Genomic DNA, 16,374 nt, shown 5'->3' with positions numbered 1-16,374 from the left:
GGCGGCCGATGCTCCGGCATTAAAGTTGAACAGGGACCAGGGCAACAGTCCACGGGAAGCGTCGTAGTTGAATTCGGCGCAAGGGACGCTGAGACCAGAGAGTGGCAGCTCAGGAGGCATAGCGTGCTCAGGANAATTAGGAAAGTTCTTTGGGCGGACTTCACCAGTTGGGATTTGAACAATTCATTGATGAAGAGCAACGAATGAACAAGAGCCGTCTTTGCTGGTCTCGCTATCACTTTGGTTTACTACGGGTTGTTCAGGATCCACACACAAAATGGCAGGTTCGTCGGGACCCAGTTCCACAGATTGGGCGCCTGAGTGGTTCACGGTGATTGATCGTTTGGCATTTTATCTCGAAGGGCCAAAAAGCCAACTCTGCTGAAGTTAATGAATTGGAAATCGCGCAACCTCTGGTCTCGCGTTCCTACAAGAATAGCCTAGAGAGGGTTAAACAAACTTCGCTTCTTGGTGGTCTTGGTCTTCGTTGAGTTGTTTATCCCCTGGAGGATCCATGGATTCATCTATGCATTAATCCATCCATCCATGGCTTGCACCAGATCAGGTCCACTGAGCTAATTATTGGCCGTCCCTGGCCTCAGTTTCGCGGTGTGATTCTACCTTCTTCGTTCCTACCTATTCCGACCAAGGTCCTAAAATACGATTCCGGCCCTCCTTCCTGCCTGCCTGCCTGCCTGCCTGCCTGCCTGCCTGCCTGCCTGCCTGCCTGCCTGCCTGACCTTGGTCCGCTTGAGTCACGCCTCCGTGCGGGCTTGGCTCATTCCCAACGGGTGTGGGCGCAGGCTCCTCGTTTTCTTGGCTCCAATGGGCAAGAAGCAACATCAGAAGGACAAGCTGTGAGTTTAACCCTGGCCCCTGGGCCCGGGCGGGAGCTACCCTCCCTCTCGCTGACCCCTGGGACTTCCCTATTCGAGTATCTTTCGCCGCTTTTTAGCTATGTCACGGCCACGGAATGGGCCGTGGAGGGTGGGGGCAAGAAATCCTCGGCCCAAGACCCGGAGACCCGGGCTTACAAGCGTTTGCCGTTTGACCATTGTGCCTTGTCGCTCCAACCATTCACTAATCCCTATTGCGACCGCCATGGCCATGTCTTCGATTTGGTTCATATCGTGCCCTATCTCAAGAAATTCAAGGCCAACCCGGTCACGGGCCAAAAATTGGAGGCCTCGGAGCTGACCAAGCTCGTCTTTCATCGCGATACCCAAGGTCGACCCCAATGTCCGGTTTTGTTTAAAGTCTTCAACGACGCCACGCATATCGCCGCCGTCCGCACCACGGGCCACGTGTATTCCTATCAAGCTTTGGCCGAACTCAATCTCAAGGCCAATAATTGGAAGGATCTGCTCACCGATGAGCCCTTTCAACGGTCGGATATTATTGTCTTGCAAGATCCGAGTACCAGTGCCGAAAAATTCAACCTATCCCAGTTTCATCACGTTCAAAAACGGCTGAAAGTAGAAAACGATGGTAAGCCCACCCGCTTATCCTGACTTTGATCTTCGTGGGGTTTAGGGCCCCTGACTAACGCTAAGCCCGAACTTTAGCCCTCGACTGTCGTGGGAAATACTTGGAATGGCCCACGAAAAGGGTTGTCTTTTCTTTTCTGGGTGAAATCGAGTTATGAGCCTGATCTTAGTGTGGCAAACTTTTGGGTTGCCAACTTGACCTATCTGGTTGATTTACTTTGCTACCCCTTACTTAATAATATCTTAGGGCTATCAGCCAAACTGACCTTTGCATTGTAAGCGAGTTGAGAACGGCAGAGCATACCGGAGTACTCCCAAGCACATTATTGTACGAATCAGTCAATCAGTCAAACGCACTTGGTTTGTTTTCCCGTTAAACATAATCCCAATGGATTGACGGACCAGGGACAAGCCTATCAAGTTTGTGAGCCAAAATGAGCTCTTCATTCTGTAATTGGCCATCATTTTGTACCTAACGGCATAACTAAGCCCAGTGAGAAATGGCTTATAGGCAACTGCGGTTTTGGTACTTATCGTATAATGGTAACCCCTATGAAATATTGTATCCCATGTCCAGAGTTGGAAAAGGCCAAAACCGATCCACGTGCTCGATTGAAACGTGTCAACGCCGAAACCAAGGAGGCTCTAGCTGAACTGGATCGTACTTACAAGGCAGCTGAGGTCAAGGTCATTGAAGAAGAGAAACCTGACAAGTTTAATGCTGCCCACTTTTCCACCGGCAAGGTTTCGGCCTCTTTTACATCGACTGCCCAGAATCGAACCTTGGTCCATGAGGCGGCCATATTAGAAGACGATGTGGTCCGTTATGCACGCGTGAAGAAGAAGGCATACGTGCGGCTTGTCACCAATGTAGGTCCTATCAATGTGGAGCTTCATTCAGACTACGTACCCAAGACGTGTGAAAACTTTATCAATCTGTGTCAAAAGAACTATTACAACGGCACCAAGTTCCACCGTTCCATTCGTCATTTTATGGTGAGACTCAATGAAATCATAGGGGTTCATATAGCTGACATGTATAGTATTTTTTTCCACCATTAGATTCAAGGTGGAGATCCAACTGGAACTGGAACCGGGGGCGAATCATCCTGGGGTGAGCCCTTTAAAGATGAGTTCAAGCCGTTTCTAACCCACACGGGAAGAGGAATCCTGAGTATGGCCAACTCCGGACCAAACACAAATAAATCCCAATTGTAAGTACTCCATTTCTTTATATTCTCTGATTCATAAAAGGCCAAGTAGAAAAAGCAAGTTGATATCAGGGAATTAAAAATACAGGGCTAGACTTAGATGGAATGGCATTTGGACTAATTCTACCCCGAGGGTAGGGTTTGGTCGATGAGACTCTGTCTTCAAATTTCCGGTCCAATAGACAATAGCATAGTTTTACAACCATTTCATAGCACGAGATGCCCAGGAAAAGGCCCAAATATCCACCGGCCTCGCCCACCATAGACAAGACGTCATAAACCAAGAATTCTAGCGTTACCTTGATATCTTCATTGAAAAGAATATTCAGCCTGGCTTGATCGGTGATTGTTGAGCCTGAAGGGAGCTTCCATCGTTCTTGAATGCCTGGCGAAGAGGAAAAAGTCATAAACTGGCAAGGCAATTCGCAATTCTTCAGTTCGGTATCTCTTAATTCTGCCCAAGCGGTCTCTTCTCCTTTTCCCGTGTAATGCTCGGAGCCTCGACACAAACGAGGTTCGTCATCCTGGGTCAAGTTACCAATATTCCACGGAAAGAGACACTGCTCTCGAGCCCAGAGGATTTTATTGACCGTGCTCTCCCAACAGGCATCGTAGCCGTAATTCATTTCTAAGCTGCAATCGTTTTTGGGACTCTTTTTCTTGACGAAAACACCATGAGAGATGGCAATCTCCGTAGTATAGGACGTGATAACACCCACCGTGATAGTATTTGCTTTTCGAAATTGACCAATCTGATGAATTTTGACGATCCACCCTCGACTATTGAAATCGGTTCCAGTTTCCATGCCAAACTTGTCTTGAGAATGAAATCCAAATTCGGCCGTAGCTACACCCGCCTTGATGAAATCGCCCGGTATTTGCGTGGAATAGCACAAACCGTGATCACGGTCAGCCACTGGGTTCCATACCAGATCGTATGGATGGTCTTGATCGTATAAAACATGCTCGTAAGTTCCGTGCACTTTGCTGAAGGTCTTGATCTTGACCTTGAGCACAAATTCGTCGGGCGAAAACCTCGTTCTATTCATAAACTCGTAAATGCTTTGTCCGTTTGGGAACTTTCCAATGTCTAGGACTTGTCTGTGATCTAAGAATCCCATATCTTTCAATACATTCTTCTTATATCCAAGTCGCCAGCAAACCGTAATAGCAGGGAACTCGGCTTGAGCTGTTGGCACATAATTGACGCGAGTTCCGATCTCTTTTTCAAGATACTTGATCACGCATTGAGCGGTGTAAAAGATGGCCACACCGGCACAGACTAGTCGAAAAATTATGCTGATGCTTGTTTTCAGTTGTTTAGGATTAACTTTTAACTGCATGTTTTTTCCCAAGTTTCTTAATGGTGACGAACCTCGAACGAAAGAGGTAGTAGGTAAGTAGGTTCGAGAAAATGCGATACTCAACTGAATCCATAGCCTCAAATATATTGAGCCAACTACTCCGCGCCACTCATAAATGTACGATCGATGTATGGGTCGTGTTTTTCTAAGAGGTCTCTAAGAAGGCAGAACTTATAACGGGCATTCGGTGCCATGTAAAGGGTGCTTGACAAAAAAAGAAACGGAATAGCAAAGTTTGTGCATTACACTCCAAACTTAGCTACATTGGAGTTTTATGACAATCGCCACCATTGGCTTTGTTTTGAGTCGAAAGAATGACGCCTTGACTTTGTAGCACTACTTAATAAACATCACACACGTTGAGAACAATTTTTAGGATCTATGGTGATTTCGTATTCTTCCTGCTTTTGCTTTTCCATTCCCACACAAGTAAAGAAATATTCGTGTGCATTTTTGTGCCAATTGATTCGGAAGGGTCAAATTTGCATTATGATTGAAAAAAAAACAAAGAATTTAGATCCGAGACAAAGATCTCCCATAGTAAGTTGTAATTTTTGGCCACTACTTGCTTTATTGGCTGTCATCGATTGAAGCAAAAGACCGATTGAGTTTTTCCGAATGTGCGAAACGAAAAGCGTAATTTTTCAGAGTCCCACAGTCTTCTCTAATACTTATGGTATCTTCTACCTCAGTTCAAATTTTGTTTATTTTGACATTAAGATGTTTGCTGGATTTTGCAAAGATTTCAATCCCCTTAGAGTTGTTGTGCCGGAGAAATGAACAATCCACTTGAACCAACATATTCTTCCCAAAGCATTGAGCTCCAAAACAATACTGTCACTAGTCTAAAAGCCTCAAAGCAATACACTGATTTGGATTCAAAGGTTAGAGCGGTCTTAACGATGTCAGAACACCCTGTATGTGAAGTTCTTTAGTCCTTCCACAAGTCTTGATGGACCCAACTTTTATCCATCAATAATCCGATAGATATCTAGTCCTCAGTTTTTAATTGGTATTTATTTCAAAAGTTTATTGTTAGAACTGGCAATGAAACCATACGTTGTGGGTGTAGTTTAGATATTGAGGACCTGCACGAAACCATACCATTCGAGTTCCGAATCAATTATGGAAAATGCTGAAGTCTCCAACAGCAAATTTAACAGTTTTGGTTCAAAGTGAGTTTTTAATGAAATATAGGGTGGATGAGTATCAAACAAAAATCATAGGCCACTGATGTAGGTAGTCTATATTCTTCAACAATTGATTTGGGAAGGGCGGGTTTAGTACACCCTGGCTTAAAAAAAAGAGGGCTATCAAAATGATCTGGATGATCTATCTGGAAATTTACCTTTTTTTTGAATGAGCAACATAGGTGAATTTTATTTCAAAAAATGTTTCATCTATAAATTACAATCGTATGCAAAGTGTAATCGACTTGTTAGACTAATGGAGTTGCCTGCATAGAGCCGCAGAAACTTTTCTTAGTATATTGTACTTGTTGCTGTTTCCTCATCAAGTACCTCGGAACTTAATCGGAAAAGTCGACAGTAATGTACAGGTATTGACAAAACCATCATCAGTCAAGTCCATGGGTAGCAGCTAATGCTGACAATGAACATTTGTGACTATACTGAGTTGGTTCAATTCGATAAGATATTACTAACGTAATGCACACTGAACATTAGTGTCTTTTTTTGTTTGGTTTTTCACGGGCTTATCTAACCGCTACAGAGAATGTAATCCCCAGCACTATTAAAGTGAAAGGTTATAATTCGTCCATTTAGTACCTTTCAATCTTTATATATAATATTTGGTCTACCAACGAATTTGAGTTGGCAGACCGAGTTAGTCCTTGAATGTAGGGTTGATCTGGAATGCTATCTAAAAAAAATTCCAAGTCTGACTTGATACGATGCAACCGAATCAACAAGGCCTACGTATTCTCTACAAATATTAGAGGGAAGCAAATTAAACAATGAAGGAGACCGAGAAAGAAGAGATGTGGGATTCATTGTTCGAACTAGCCTGGATTCACGAGGGCTTTGAGGTACTCCCAAAACGCATGTTAGGCCTTTACGGTCACTAGAATATACCCTAAATCCTGGGTTGGGACAAAGAGAGTAGTCAACTCAAAATCCTGAGCGTGGCTTTCAGTTTTATGATTTTTTAACTCTTAGCTTCATCACGTTCCGGTCGTGCAAACACTTAGATGGAAAGCATACCGTTTTTGGGAAAGTTGTCGGCGGCATGGAAACACTCTCTGCGTTGGAGCGAGTCGAAACTGACAACAAGGACCGACCCATTGAAGATTTGATCTTGGAAAGAACCTCGGTTTTTGTGGATCCGTTCAAGGAAGTCGACGATCAGGTACACCTAAACTCCTTACCTTTAAAATGCATAACAAAAATATGGCTCATGGTCAAGTCCATTTTCTTCACTTTTGTAGTTGGCTAAGGAACGACAAGAAGAGCTGGAAAAGACCAAAGTTCAAGAGGCATCTTTAAAAGAGAAGAAAAAAACCGGATCCGAGCAAAAGGTGTATGGAAAAGGCATTGGCAAATTCCTAAATCCGTCTCTTAAGCGGGAAGCCAGGTATACATTTGTCTGCAAGAGTGGTGTGACCGCAAATAAATAAACCATTTTTATTCCGTTTTAGAAAAGTGGAGAACGAAAATTCTTCGAGTGGGCTTGAACCCAAAAAGAAGAGAAAGACTAACGCCGCTTATGGATTTTCCAATTTCAATGGTTGGTGATCAAAACAGTTCTCGGTTAACTTCGTATAAACGTGTCTTCGGGTACTGCGGGGCTTGCTAGAATGCTGTACTGTATTAATTGTGCTTACAAAATACACGTAGATTGTAGCATGTAAGAGCTAATTGGAGCCTTATCCATTTCTTTTTATGTCAATTTTTGATCATGCTAAAGAATCATTGAAACGAGAATGATCATGAAGGCTGGGACGGTTAGGTCTCTCAATATGATGAAATCGATACAGTCGTCATGAGTCTCCCTCCGAATATTGTGGACTTCCTCTTTGATAATGGTAACTTTGATCACATATTAAAGAAAATCTTTCGCAGTCTTGATGGCAACAGTTTGGCCAGTGTAGAAGCCACCAGTCGCCGTTGGAAATCATTCATTCGTCAACATATTTGGTGTGACGCCACGGCCAAATTGGAACTTGACGAGGCTTGGTCCAAACACATCCCTACATTTTCCGTCAAGTTTCATCGCTCCAAGTTGGTCTCTTTGGCTTGTTCCGCCCAATACATCGTGGGAGGAGAGGAAATGTCTGGTAACTTGGTGGTCTACAATCGGCAAGAGATTGTACGGACTCGTATTAACATGTCCCACATTATCGGCTCAGGATCAGTTCCAAAGCTTAATGATGGCATTCGACCTTTGTTCTTGACCAGTGCTCATCTCAAGACAGTTACAACGGTATGCCTGAGTGGTGATCTACTCTTCACCGGGTCTTTAGACGGGTCTATTCGAGCATGGGATATCACAAAAGGATTGCTCCTGAAAACCATCATTAAGGACAACAAAGAGATCCATGACCTCAAGGTCAAGTCCAAGCAACTGTTTTTCACTTTCGGGTTTACCATCATGGTCTACAACTTATCCGAAGGACCCGACGGGGACCTAACAGCCGTAGTCAAGACCATGCTCGTTGGGCATAAAGGTCCTGTTTTATCCTTGGCCATCAACCAGCAGCAAACGATGGCCAGTGCTTCGGGGGACAAGACGGTCATTCTCTGGAACATCAAACAATGCAAAGTGAGCAGGACCCTGATTGGGCACAAGGCTATAGTACGCTGCGTCGCCATTAACCAGGATTTTTGTGCGTCGGGCTCTTTCGACCGCACGTGTCGGATTTGGTCCCTTGCGACGGGTTCTTGCGTACGAGAGATTCAACAAGAGCTATCCGTCCGTAGCATCACTATGAACCAATACCGTTTGGTGACTGGAGACACTGGCGGGTATGTGTTTATCTGGTCGTTACCCAATTGCGTGGATGACTCCAAAGGACCCGATAAGCTTTGTTGGAGAGCTCATAATGCTATTGATAGCGACAGACCCATGAAAGAGCCACACAGAGCCGTTTACGGAGTCCACATGGAAAATGGAGTTCTCATTACATTGGCCGGTCAAAATGGACGGATTGGTGTCCAAGATTTCTGGGATAACATCGGCCCAGATGTTTTTAAACTGGAGTCCTACGTCATTTGAAAGCTGAGATTATTGGCCTTCGTTTATCTGGTAACAAACTATTGAGTTGTGCCGGTCTTCACCTCTGAAATATCTGTCCGTTATATTTCTAGAGGTCTCCTGAGGTCAATTTAGGGCGTAAAGTCAAGCTATACATTAATAAATTGCTTTTCAAGTGACCTGATTTTTAAGAGCACCATTTTGAGAGGAGCCATCCGGCGGTCCGTGAAGGGCGAGATGGAGGCCAACCCTTTACTAAAGTCTACTTTTGCGTCGCTGTCTTGACATTTTCAAAACTGCAATCCCAGTCATTCAACAAGTAGCCAATACATGAAAATTTCTTAGGACCAGAGTATAGCTATTTCTTTTACGAGGGTTTCCTACTCCCTGTGTGTGGAAAACTAGAGAAGAGGAGAGTAAATGGATTGAGGGCAAATCTGAACCATGCTATCTAAAGAAAATTCCAAGTTTGACTTGATACGATGCAACCGAATCAACCAGGCCTACGTATTCTCTACAAATATTAGAGGGAAGCAAATTAAACAATGAAGGAGACCGAGAAAGAAGAGATGTGGGCTTCATTATTCGAACTAGCCTGGATTCTTGAGGACTCGAAGGTGCTCTCAAAACGCACATTAAACCTCTACAGACATACAGTGTTTATAAAAACGTACAGTATCAACCACCTTTTGCACCTACTTTGAATACTGTACAGTGCAAACTTTTCAAGATTCTCCCAATACGAGAGCAATCTCATATCCTGTGATATTCCTAGTGAAACATCTTTGGACCAACTCTTTGTAAGCCTGCTGAACTCATTGGAGCCCAAATGGGTGAAGCATATTCAAGATATGGTTGAACAATCGTCTTGTACAGAGTTGGTATCATGACGCTATCTCTGGACTTAAACGTGCGATATATCCAACCACACATTTGAAAAGCTTTACCCACCTTCAACTGGATATGCTCATCGAACTTTCCATTATCTTGGAGGACTACACCTAAATCCTTCATGGATGAGACCTGCTCAATGTCCTTACCTTCATCATCTAATAGTGGAGTGTCTAATGGCGTCGACCCAAAGGTCATTGAGCGGAATTTCATTCCATTCAGGGCCATATTACTCTCAGTTACCCAAGAGTAGGTTTGGTCTAGGACCTCTAACAGACAACCAGAGTTCTGACCATTCCTACCAAATACCAATTTTGTATCATCAGCATAAGAAGAGATACTGACATTACTACTAACAAGCTTCTGAAGCGGAGCAATGAAGATGATGAAAAGGAGAGGACCCAAAATGGAGCCCTGAGGGACACCCGACTTGACATCATGTATGTCACTAAGGGATCCCTCGACCTTAACAAGTTGCTTCCTATCCTGAATGAAGCTACTTATCCAATTGAGAACCTTGCCTTGGATCCCAATGTTATGAAATCTATTAAGCAAAAGGCCATGATCTACTTTATCAAAGGCCTTAGCAAAATCAAGATAGACAACATCAACTGACTCATGCCTTTCCAGTCCTTCAATGACCTGCTCTGAATGCTCAAGCAGTTGGGTAACCGTGTTAAAATGTGCTCGGAACCCATGCTGGCTAGGAGGAAGGACTTCATGAATATCAAGAAATTCAACAAGTTTGAACTTCATGATCTTCTCAAACACCTTCGCAGTGAGAGAAATCGGTCTATAGTTACCGGGGAGGGACTTATCTCCTCCCCGTTTAAAAATTGGAATAACGTGAGCTAACCTTAGTGAAGATGGAAACTTGCCCTGATCCAAGATGCAACGCATCAAGTACGAGAAAACAGCAGCGAGAACCAGTGAGCATCTTATCAGAAACTGAGATGTCACGCCATCAGGACCAGGAGAACTCGAGTCTCAAGTCTCTGATGGCCTCTAAAGCATCTTGATCTTTGACTATAAGATCATCTAAACGCTCAACTTGACTGACCTTGTCAATCTCAACAGACTCATCTTCAGAGCAATGAGCTATTGCTTCTAAACTCAGTGGGTTTGAAAACACAATAGTGAACCGATCTCTTAGCATATTAGCCATAGTCTCTACATTACTAATGGCTTCCCCTCAATCTCAAAATGCCCAACAGAGTGTCTCATTTTTCTCTTAGAATTCGCATAAGAGAAAAATGCCTTCGGATTCGACCTGACCTCCTGACCCACCTTACTCTCAGCTTTTAACTCATCATATTCGATGGAGGCCTTGATCTTACCCTGAACTACGTCCATCTTTTTTTTGAGACTACCCACAATTACTGGATTCGTGTTGCTCTTCAGCCTTTTTGCTAATTTGCAACTCTTTTTGAACAAAGTCTTCCTATATTTTGGAATTTTAGTCCATGTCCCACCTTTCGGAACACATTCAGAGATCGTTAGATTGGAGCAAACTTCCTCAAGAACTGAAACTAAGTTAGCAATGGCTGCATCTATGGACGATTCCTGTTTCAGAACTAACCCAGGTCCAGTTGTTCTAAATTCAAAAAACAACTGAGAGAGACTAGGAAGATTGGAATTCTACAGCATTCAAAGAAGGTACTGTGGCGGACTGCACGTGAGTTCATGGGTGACTATTTATATGAAAATTAGGAATAAGCGAGAGGTAGAGGCGAGCAAGAGCAGAGTCGCCACAATACGAAAGGTATTTGATGCTGCACGTGTTCAAGAGCATTCATGAGCTTAGTCCCAACCCAGGTTTTAGAGCCAATTCTTGTGACCCGTAAAGGCTTAACATTTGTTTTGAGAGCATCGCCAAGCCTTCGAGAATCCAGGTCAGTTCCTACAATGGTGCTCAACTCTCTTCATTCTCGGGCTCCTTCATTGTTCAATTTGCTGCCGTCAAGTATTCTTAGTGAAATTATATTTTAGTTAATTATATGTATTGAAAGGTAAATATCATACATAACTCTTTCATCTTGCAGTGCTGGAGATCCAATTTTCAGTTGCGGTAAGAAAGTCCGCAAAACAATCATTTTATGCCACTTTCTTATTTTCCATTTTTTTTACTATTTTTACATCAAATATGAGCTTTTTTCGCAAGCCTTGAACTATACTTAATTCCAGCAATAACTTTCTCCCACGAGTTTGGGAAATTGCAACGAAGCTCAAAGAAGCATGACGAGCAACCCCGAACTGTTATGGTTCGGCTTTAGTAATAAGTTCCTTTAATATTTCCATGACTAAGTTCCGCCTATATTTTCACGTGTCGAGACGGCTTTAGATTCAGTTTGTTCATAATGCGATTGAAATGATGGGGAAGTGCCGCATCTACCCATACATTCTTATTGGAAACGATCTCAGGGATTTGAATGTGTTTGGCATGAAGACACAATGGCATATGCCGTGCTGCACTAGCACGGATTCCAAGTTTTTCCAATGCGTAGGGCGGGAGTCGCTAGAAAGTAAGGAACAGTGCCAAATTACTTTTATTTTGGCGTACCTTAATGATTTCCGTTGGGTGTACTCACTTGCGGTTTACCCACGGAATCAACTTTATCATAGACGTGATCTCCCAAGATCGGGCACTTTATGCCCAAGCTCAGGTGAGCCCGAATTTGATGTCGAAAGCCCGTGATTGGTTTGGCTTCAATGAGTTGCATTCGATGTTTCAACGAGAGAACTCGATACTCCGTGACGGCGGGAAGAACTTGACCTTTGGGATTCTTCAGGCCGGTCATTATATCAGAATTTGAGTACAAAGGCCGTACTGTCATCCGGAAGCGCTTATCCAGGCAAGCCTCGCCGAGAGGGATATTGATGATGCCCTCGGAGGGTTCGGCCATACCTTTAGCTATGGCCCAATAGCGTTTGTCTATCTTGCGTTGCCGAAACAAGTCCGTCAGCGTGGATTGCATCAATTTGGACTTGGCCAGAAGCAACACCCCGGTCGTTTTCTTGTCCAGACGATGCACCACGAGTAATTCGGGAACGTCAAAGTGTTTAGCCAGATCGGGAAGATACTTATCCAGTGCGTGAAATGACGAGCTACCTTTATGGTACATTTCCAGACCGTAGGGTTTGTTAATGGCCACGATATCATCTGACGAACAATCAATGATAACAAAGGCATGGGACACCATTTTCATAGTCTCACACATTAGTACGTAACTTTCACTTACGGTTGTCGAAGATGATGCTATGTTTGAGTTTTTCAATGATATCTAAAGAGCCCAGGACTTCCAGATCGGGGGGCTTGAATCGGTCGTTAAGTTTGGAGCCCAATTTCGGGGAGGGAGGCTCTTGAGTAGCGTCATCTTGGGTTATGACGGCCATGGCCTCACTCGCGTCTTTGACTTGGGCCGCACTGGACAGACGCTTCATTAACGAATCGTTCCATAATCGATCCCCTGCTTGAGGGCCCGATTCAAGTTGCTCCGGATGTTTTCGCAAGGCCTCGACAAAGGCCAGCGCCGTGCTTTTGGGCGACGCTTTTGGGGCCCTTGGGGATGGCCGAGCCAGGGTGGCCCGGGGTTTTTCAGGAACCGAGGGCGAGGCTGGGTCGGAAAAGAGTTGTTGGTCCACCCAACTCAGATCTTGGGTGGCGTCATGAACCAGCTGTCGCATGGCTCGAGTATCGGATTCATCAGTCGACACGGTCGTATCGACCATGGGCGCGGCCCTAAAATATTGCTCGTCTACGGGATTGAGATCAGTCACGCGTTCGATCTCCGGTCCCAACGGCATCGGGCTCAGCGGCGCCGCAGGGGTTGGTACACTTGTGGCTACGGGGGTGAAGTACTGCTCATCAATACTATGGACGGACCCGGGCGCGGCGGATGACGCGGGCGGGGAGTGAGGTTCCCAGCCTAACCCCGGTAAGACGGTCGAGGTGACGGGGGTGGGTGGGGGGTCCATGGGGGCGGAGGCCAGGGGCGAAAGCTGACCCGGCGTGGCTCGAGCCGATACGCCGATTGATGGCGAAGGGGCATCCGAAGAGTGGGTCCGAGAAAGCCAAGTCCGGCCCACATCGGGTCGGGTGAGGGAATCGTCATTTTCGAACCAGAAATCTCGATCCGGGGCGGGGTCGGCCAGCGGTCGGAGCAGCTGGACGACCCCCCCAGTGGACGGGGACGCAGGCGGGGGCTGGGTGGGGTGGTTGGGCACCGATTCAAAGCGGTCTTGCTGGCCGTGACATTGGGGTTGATTGGCCGAATCCAAACGAATGGAGCCAAAATCTGTGGTCCAGGCACGCTCTAACGAGGCCAGCGGGCCGGAGGGCGACTGGGGGGCGGCCCCGGTAGCTGGTCCGACCCGGGGGCTGGACGGGCCATTCACATAGACGCGCCATTGAGCGGTTAAATCGGATGATGGGTGGAGCTCGGATTGAGGGGTGGAACGACCGTGAACGGCCACCCCCCGGGGGAAATGGGGGATGGCCCCGGTGCTTAAGTACCGGGCCCGAGCTCGGGGGCCAGTTTGGAGCCAGCCAGTCGAGCGAGGGGAGTGGACAGAGTGGACAGAGCGGGCAGAGAGGGCCGCGGGTCGGGTCCACTGTCTCATAAGCATATCGCTGACCTAAGGATGATACGTGGTGGGTGGGTGGGTGGATGACGTGGATGACGACGTGGATGGGCTCGATCCCTTCGAAAGTCGAGAAGTTTCAAAAGGCCAAACGACTATCTCACGAGCGAATTCGTTGACCCTGGAACGCAGGCTCAGTCAAATACTACACACTTTGGGCGAGATGGCCCGGCCTCAATTTAGGCGGGAAATCCGGTCTGATCGATGGGTGGGCGTTGGATTGGTTGGCTTGGGTTCGAGCGTGGCCACCGGCCGGCCATGTGTAGTTTCCTCTCCCTGTTTTGAAAAAGCTTGAAGGTTGGAAGAGGTGAAAGGGTAGTACCAGGGTGGCTGGGCTCACCGGCACTGATTTGAGGCCAAATTCGTCCTCAAAAGCAGCCATTTCGAGGCCATTTCTTTACCAGTGCTTTTTTGATGTGTCCATCAATCAACCGTAGTTTATGATAGGGTCGGGCAAGTTGGTTGGGATCTGCCTTCACAATCTTTATGTTTTAAGTGGTCCATTTTTTTGCATCGATTTTGCACGAGCTAGCATCGCCGGCGGAAAAAACCTGGCCACCCTGCTTGTTGGCACGTGTATCATGACCATCATGACGAGCATGGGGCACAGACCCATGGGGACGTTTAGGCAAGCTCTGGGAGGCAAGTTTGTTTGCTGTACCAGTGTCAGTGATGCAAGTTTGGGGCTTCAAACACATTTTCGAGAAGCTGACCCTTGTTTCACATTCCTGTACTATGAGGAAAGGTCAGCTTCGTTAAAACCAGTTTGAAACGCCAATTTTGCATCACTGGCATTGGCAGGCAAGTTTGTTTGTTGGTACCAGCGCTTGCCTAAATGTCCGAATGGCTTGGCCAGAATGTTATTTTCTGCCGTTTGAGCTAAAGTGGGGACTGTTTTGTTAATATCCCCCTAATCTGGCCAGGCCAATGAGCGAATGTAGCACCCAGCACAAGTAAAAGCAAGAAAAAAAAAATCGTCGGAACCAGGTTCCGTGAAACAGAGTTTAAGAAGGCGTTACGAAATTTTTGAGCGAGCCGGAGTTTGACCAGTCGATACATGCAGTGCATCTCTGTGTCGTTGTTCTACTATCACTCTTAAAATGCACTAAGTGTTAATTAGATGGCTGACTTTGGGACCATGATGCAGTAGTAGATCCCATTACACAAGGATTGACGGCCCCAATGTTTTTTCTTACTGCCATTACCAAAAGTAACCACATGGAGGCCAAATTAGGACTTGGTAGCGAACATTTTTCGGGGCCGCTGAGTTTCACAAATAGTCAGTTTTGAAAATTTTGGCCAACACTGGCCACCTGGCAACGCTGCTCAGATTTAAAAGCTGCAGAGGGCGCTGAATATCCTAAATGCGCTGCCACCCCATCCCCGATCAGAAATAGAGCGACCTCTGGTGAATCCGCTCCATGGGGTCATTGGGGCCACTAGCAAGGCCTGGCATGACGGTCAGCCGGCACAAAATTATATGATGTACATTTTTCAAGGTTGTGAAAATGATCTTGGCTTCAAATAAGGCATTTCCCAAACCAAGAGCCCCTCTGTTTCTGAGGAGTTGTCAAAATAGCTCCATAGGGTGTTGTTGCCCCCCAATGGTCAATGTCGCAACCTCGCTTACTAATTACCAATTACCTGGAACGCACTTGTTCAGATTGTAGAATTGCCATGAATGCGACAGACCACACCAACGACTGAACCCATAAAGGCTCGGATTGCGTTCCAGAATCATTTTATATCTTCGTTCTTCTAGTTGAACTTGTCTCCTTCTCCTTGTATGTTTATTATGGTCTTCTGATCCGAAAGTACAGTTGTTTCAGTGTAGGCAACGTTGCGACTGTCAGCAATCAATGTAATGTTTGGGTTGCCTTTCGCTTGGCAGAAAAGTTGAGATGCGTGCTCTGTTTATCTTGGTAATGATTCTTGGAACAAGATCCGTTTTTTGTCTCTCAAACTTGTCAACCAAACGGAGCAATTGCAAACCAGTTCCCCTCAACGAATTCTTAGCCCGGTCTTTCTGTAACCCGAAACAAACCGACAGATCTTTAAACGAAATAGAACGAGAGTCGAGATTACGACTATTTAAACGCTTTGGAAAGCTCATCCATTCATGCATCAGCAATAAGGGCCTTGGCAAAATTCAGGTTTGGTACCACACAGTATATACGCCTTAATCACTCGAAATCGTCTCGGACCAAGAGAGTCTTGTCTATTTCGAGATGAACTACGTAATTTTTCGTTAACGTTTTCAGCTTTCATAACATTTTCATTTAAACACTACATCTCAATTTTGGCTCATTAAATAATAACAACTATCCCCAAAGTGTTGTAGCGAGGGATTATCAGGAAAGAGCATTGATTGCTTCGTCACTTCGATTCCAGGGTCTATTTTGGGTCCAGGCAAAAAACTCTCCTTGAAGTCAAAAGCTCATCATGTAGCCACTTGCGCTCTCTGGACAGCCTTCAAGCCTCAACAAATGATAACCCGAGAGATCAAAAATGTTTGAAGAGGACAACACTTTCCATCCAAGTGATGTACGGTACGTACTTGGTGCATTA

At 45.6% G+C, this 16,374-nt stretch overlaps 3 protein-coding genes across 3 annotated transcripts; 2 read left to right on the top strand and 1 right to left on the bottom strand.

The window, feature by feature from the left end:
* The first annotated feature begins 444 nt into the window (after positions 1–444).
* Positions 445–6,938, top strand: LOC131886294 (RING-type E3 ubiquitin-protein ligase PPIL2-like). The gene is made up of 7 exons (XM_059234582.1): positions 445–857; positions 956–1,488; positions 2,065–2,483; positions 2,550–2,701; positions 6,240–6,429; positions 6,509–6,654; positions 6,719–6,938. The coding sequence occupies exons 1-7, from the start codon at positions 826–828 to the stop codon at positions 6,813–6,815; spliced, it is 1,569 nt and encodes a 522-aa protein (XP_059090565.1). The 5' UTR covers positions 445–825; the 3' UTR covers positions 6,816–6,938.
* A 124-nt stretch (positions 6,939–7,062) lies between these two features.
* Positions 7,063–8,415, top strand: LOC131886295 (F-box/WD repeat-containing protein 11-like). Its single transcript, XM_059234583.1, has one exon. The coding sequence runs from the start codon at positions 7,063–7,065 to the stop codon at positions 8,293–8,295; it is 1,233 nt and encodes a 410-aa protein (XP_059090566.1). The 3' UTR covers positions 8,296–8,415.
* Positions 8,416–11,433: 3,018 nt separating this feature from the next.
* On the bottom strand, positions 11,434–14,120 carry LOC131886292 (uncharacterized). The gene is made up of 3 exons (XM_059234581.1): positions 12,405–14,120; positions 11,754–12,325; positions 11,434–11,680 (listed from the first exon to the last, which is right to left on the bottom strand). Exons 1-3 carry the CDS (start codon positions 13,789–13,791, stop codon positions 11,477–11,479), a joined length of 2,163 nt encoding a protein of 720 aa, XP_059090564.1. The 5' UTR covers positions 13,792–14,120; the 3' UTR covers positions 11,434–11,476.
* Positions 14,121–16,374: the final 2,254 nt, after the last annotated feature.

The sequence above is a fragment of the Tigriopus californicus genome, chromosome 9 (genome assembly GCF_007210705.1).
Source record: "Tigriopus californicus strain San Diego chromosome 9, Tcal_SD_v2.1, whole genome shotgun sequence".
Taxonomy (NCBI): Eukaryota; Metazoa; Arthropoda; class Copepoda; order Harpacticoida; family Harpacticidae; genus Tigriopus; species Tigriopus californicus.
This window is presented reverse-complemented; position numbering and strand designations above follow the sequence as displayed.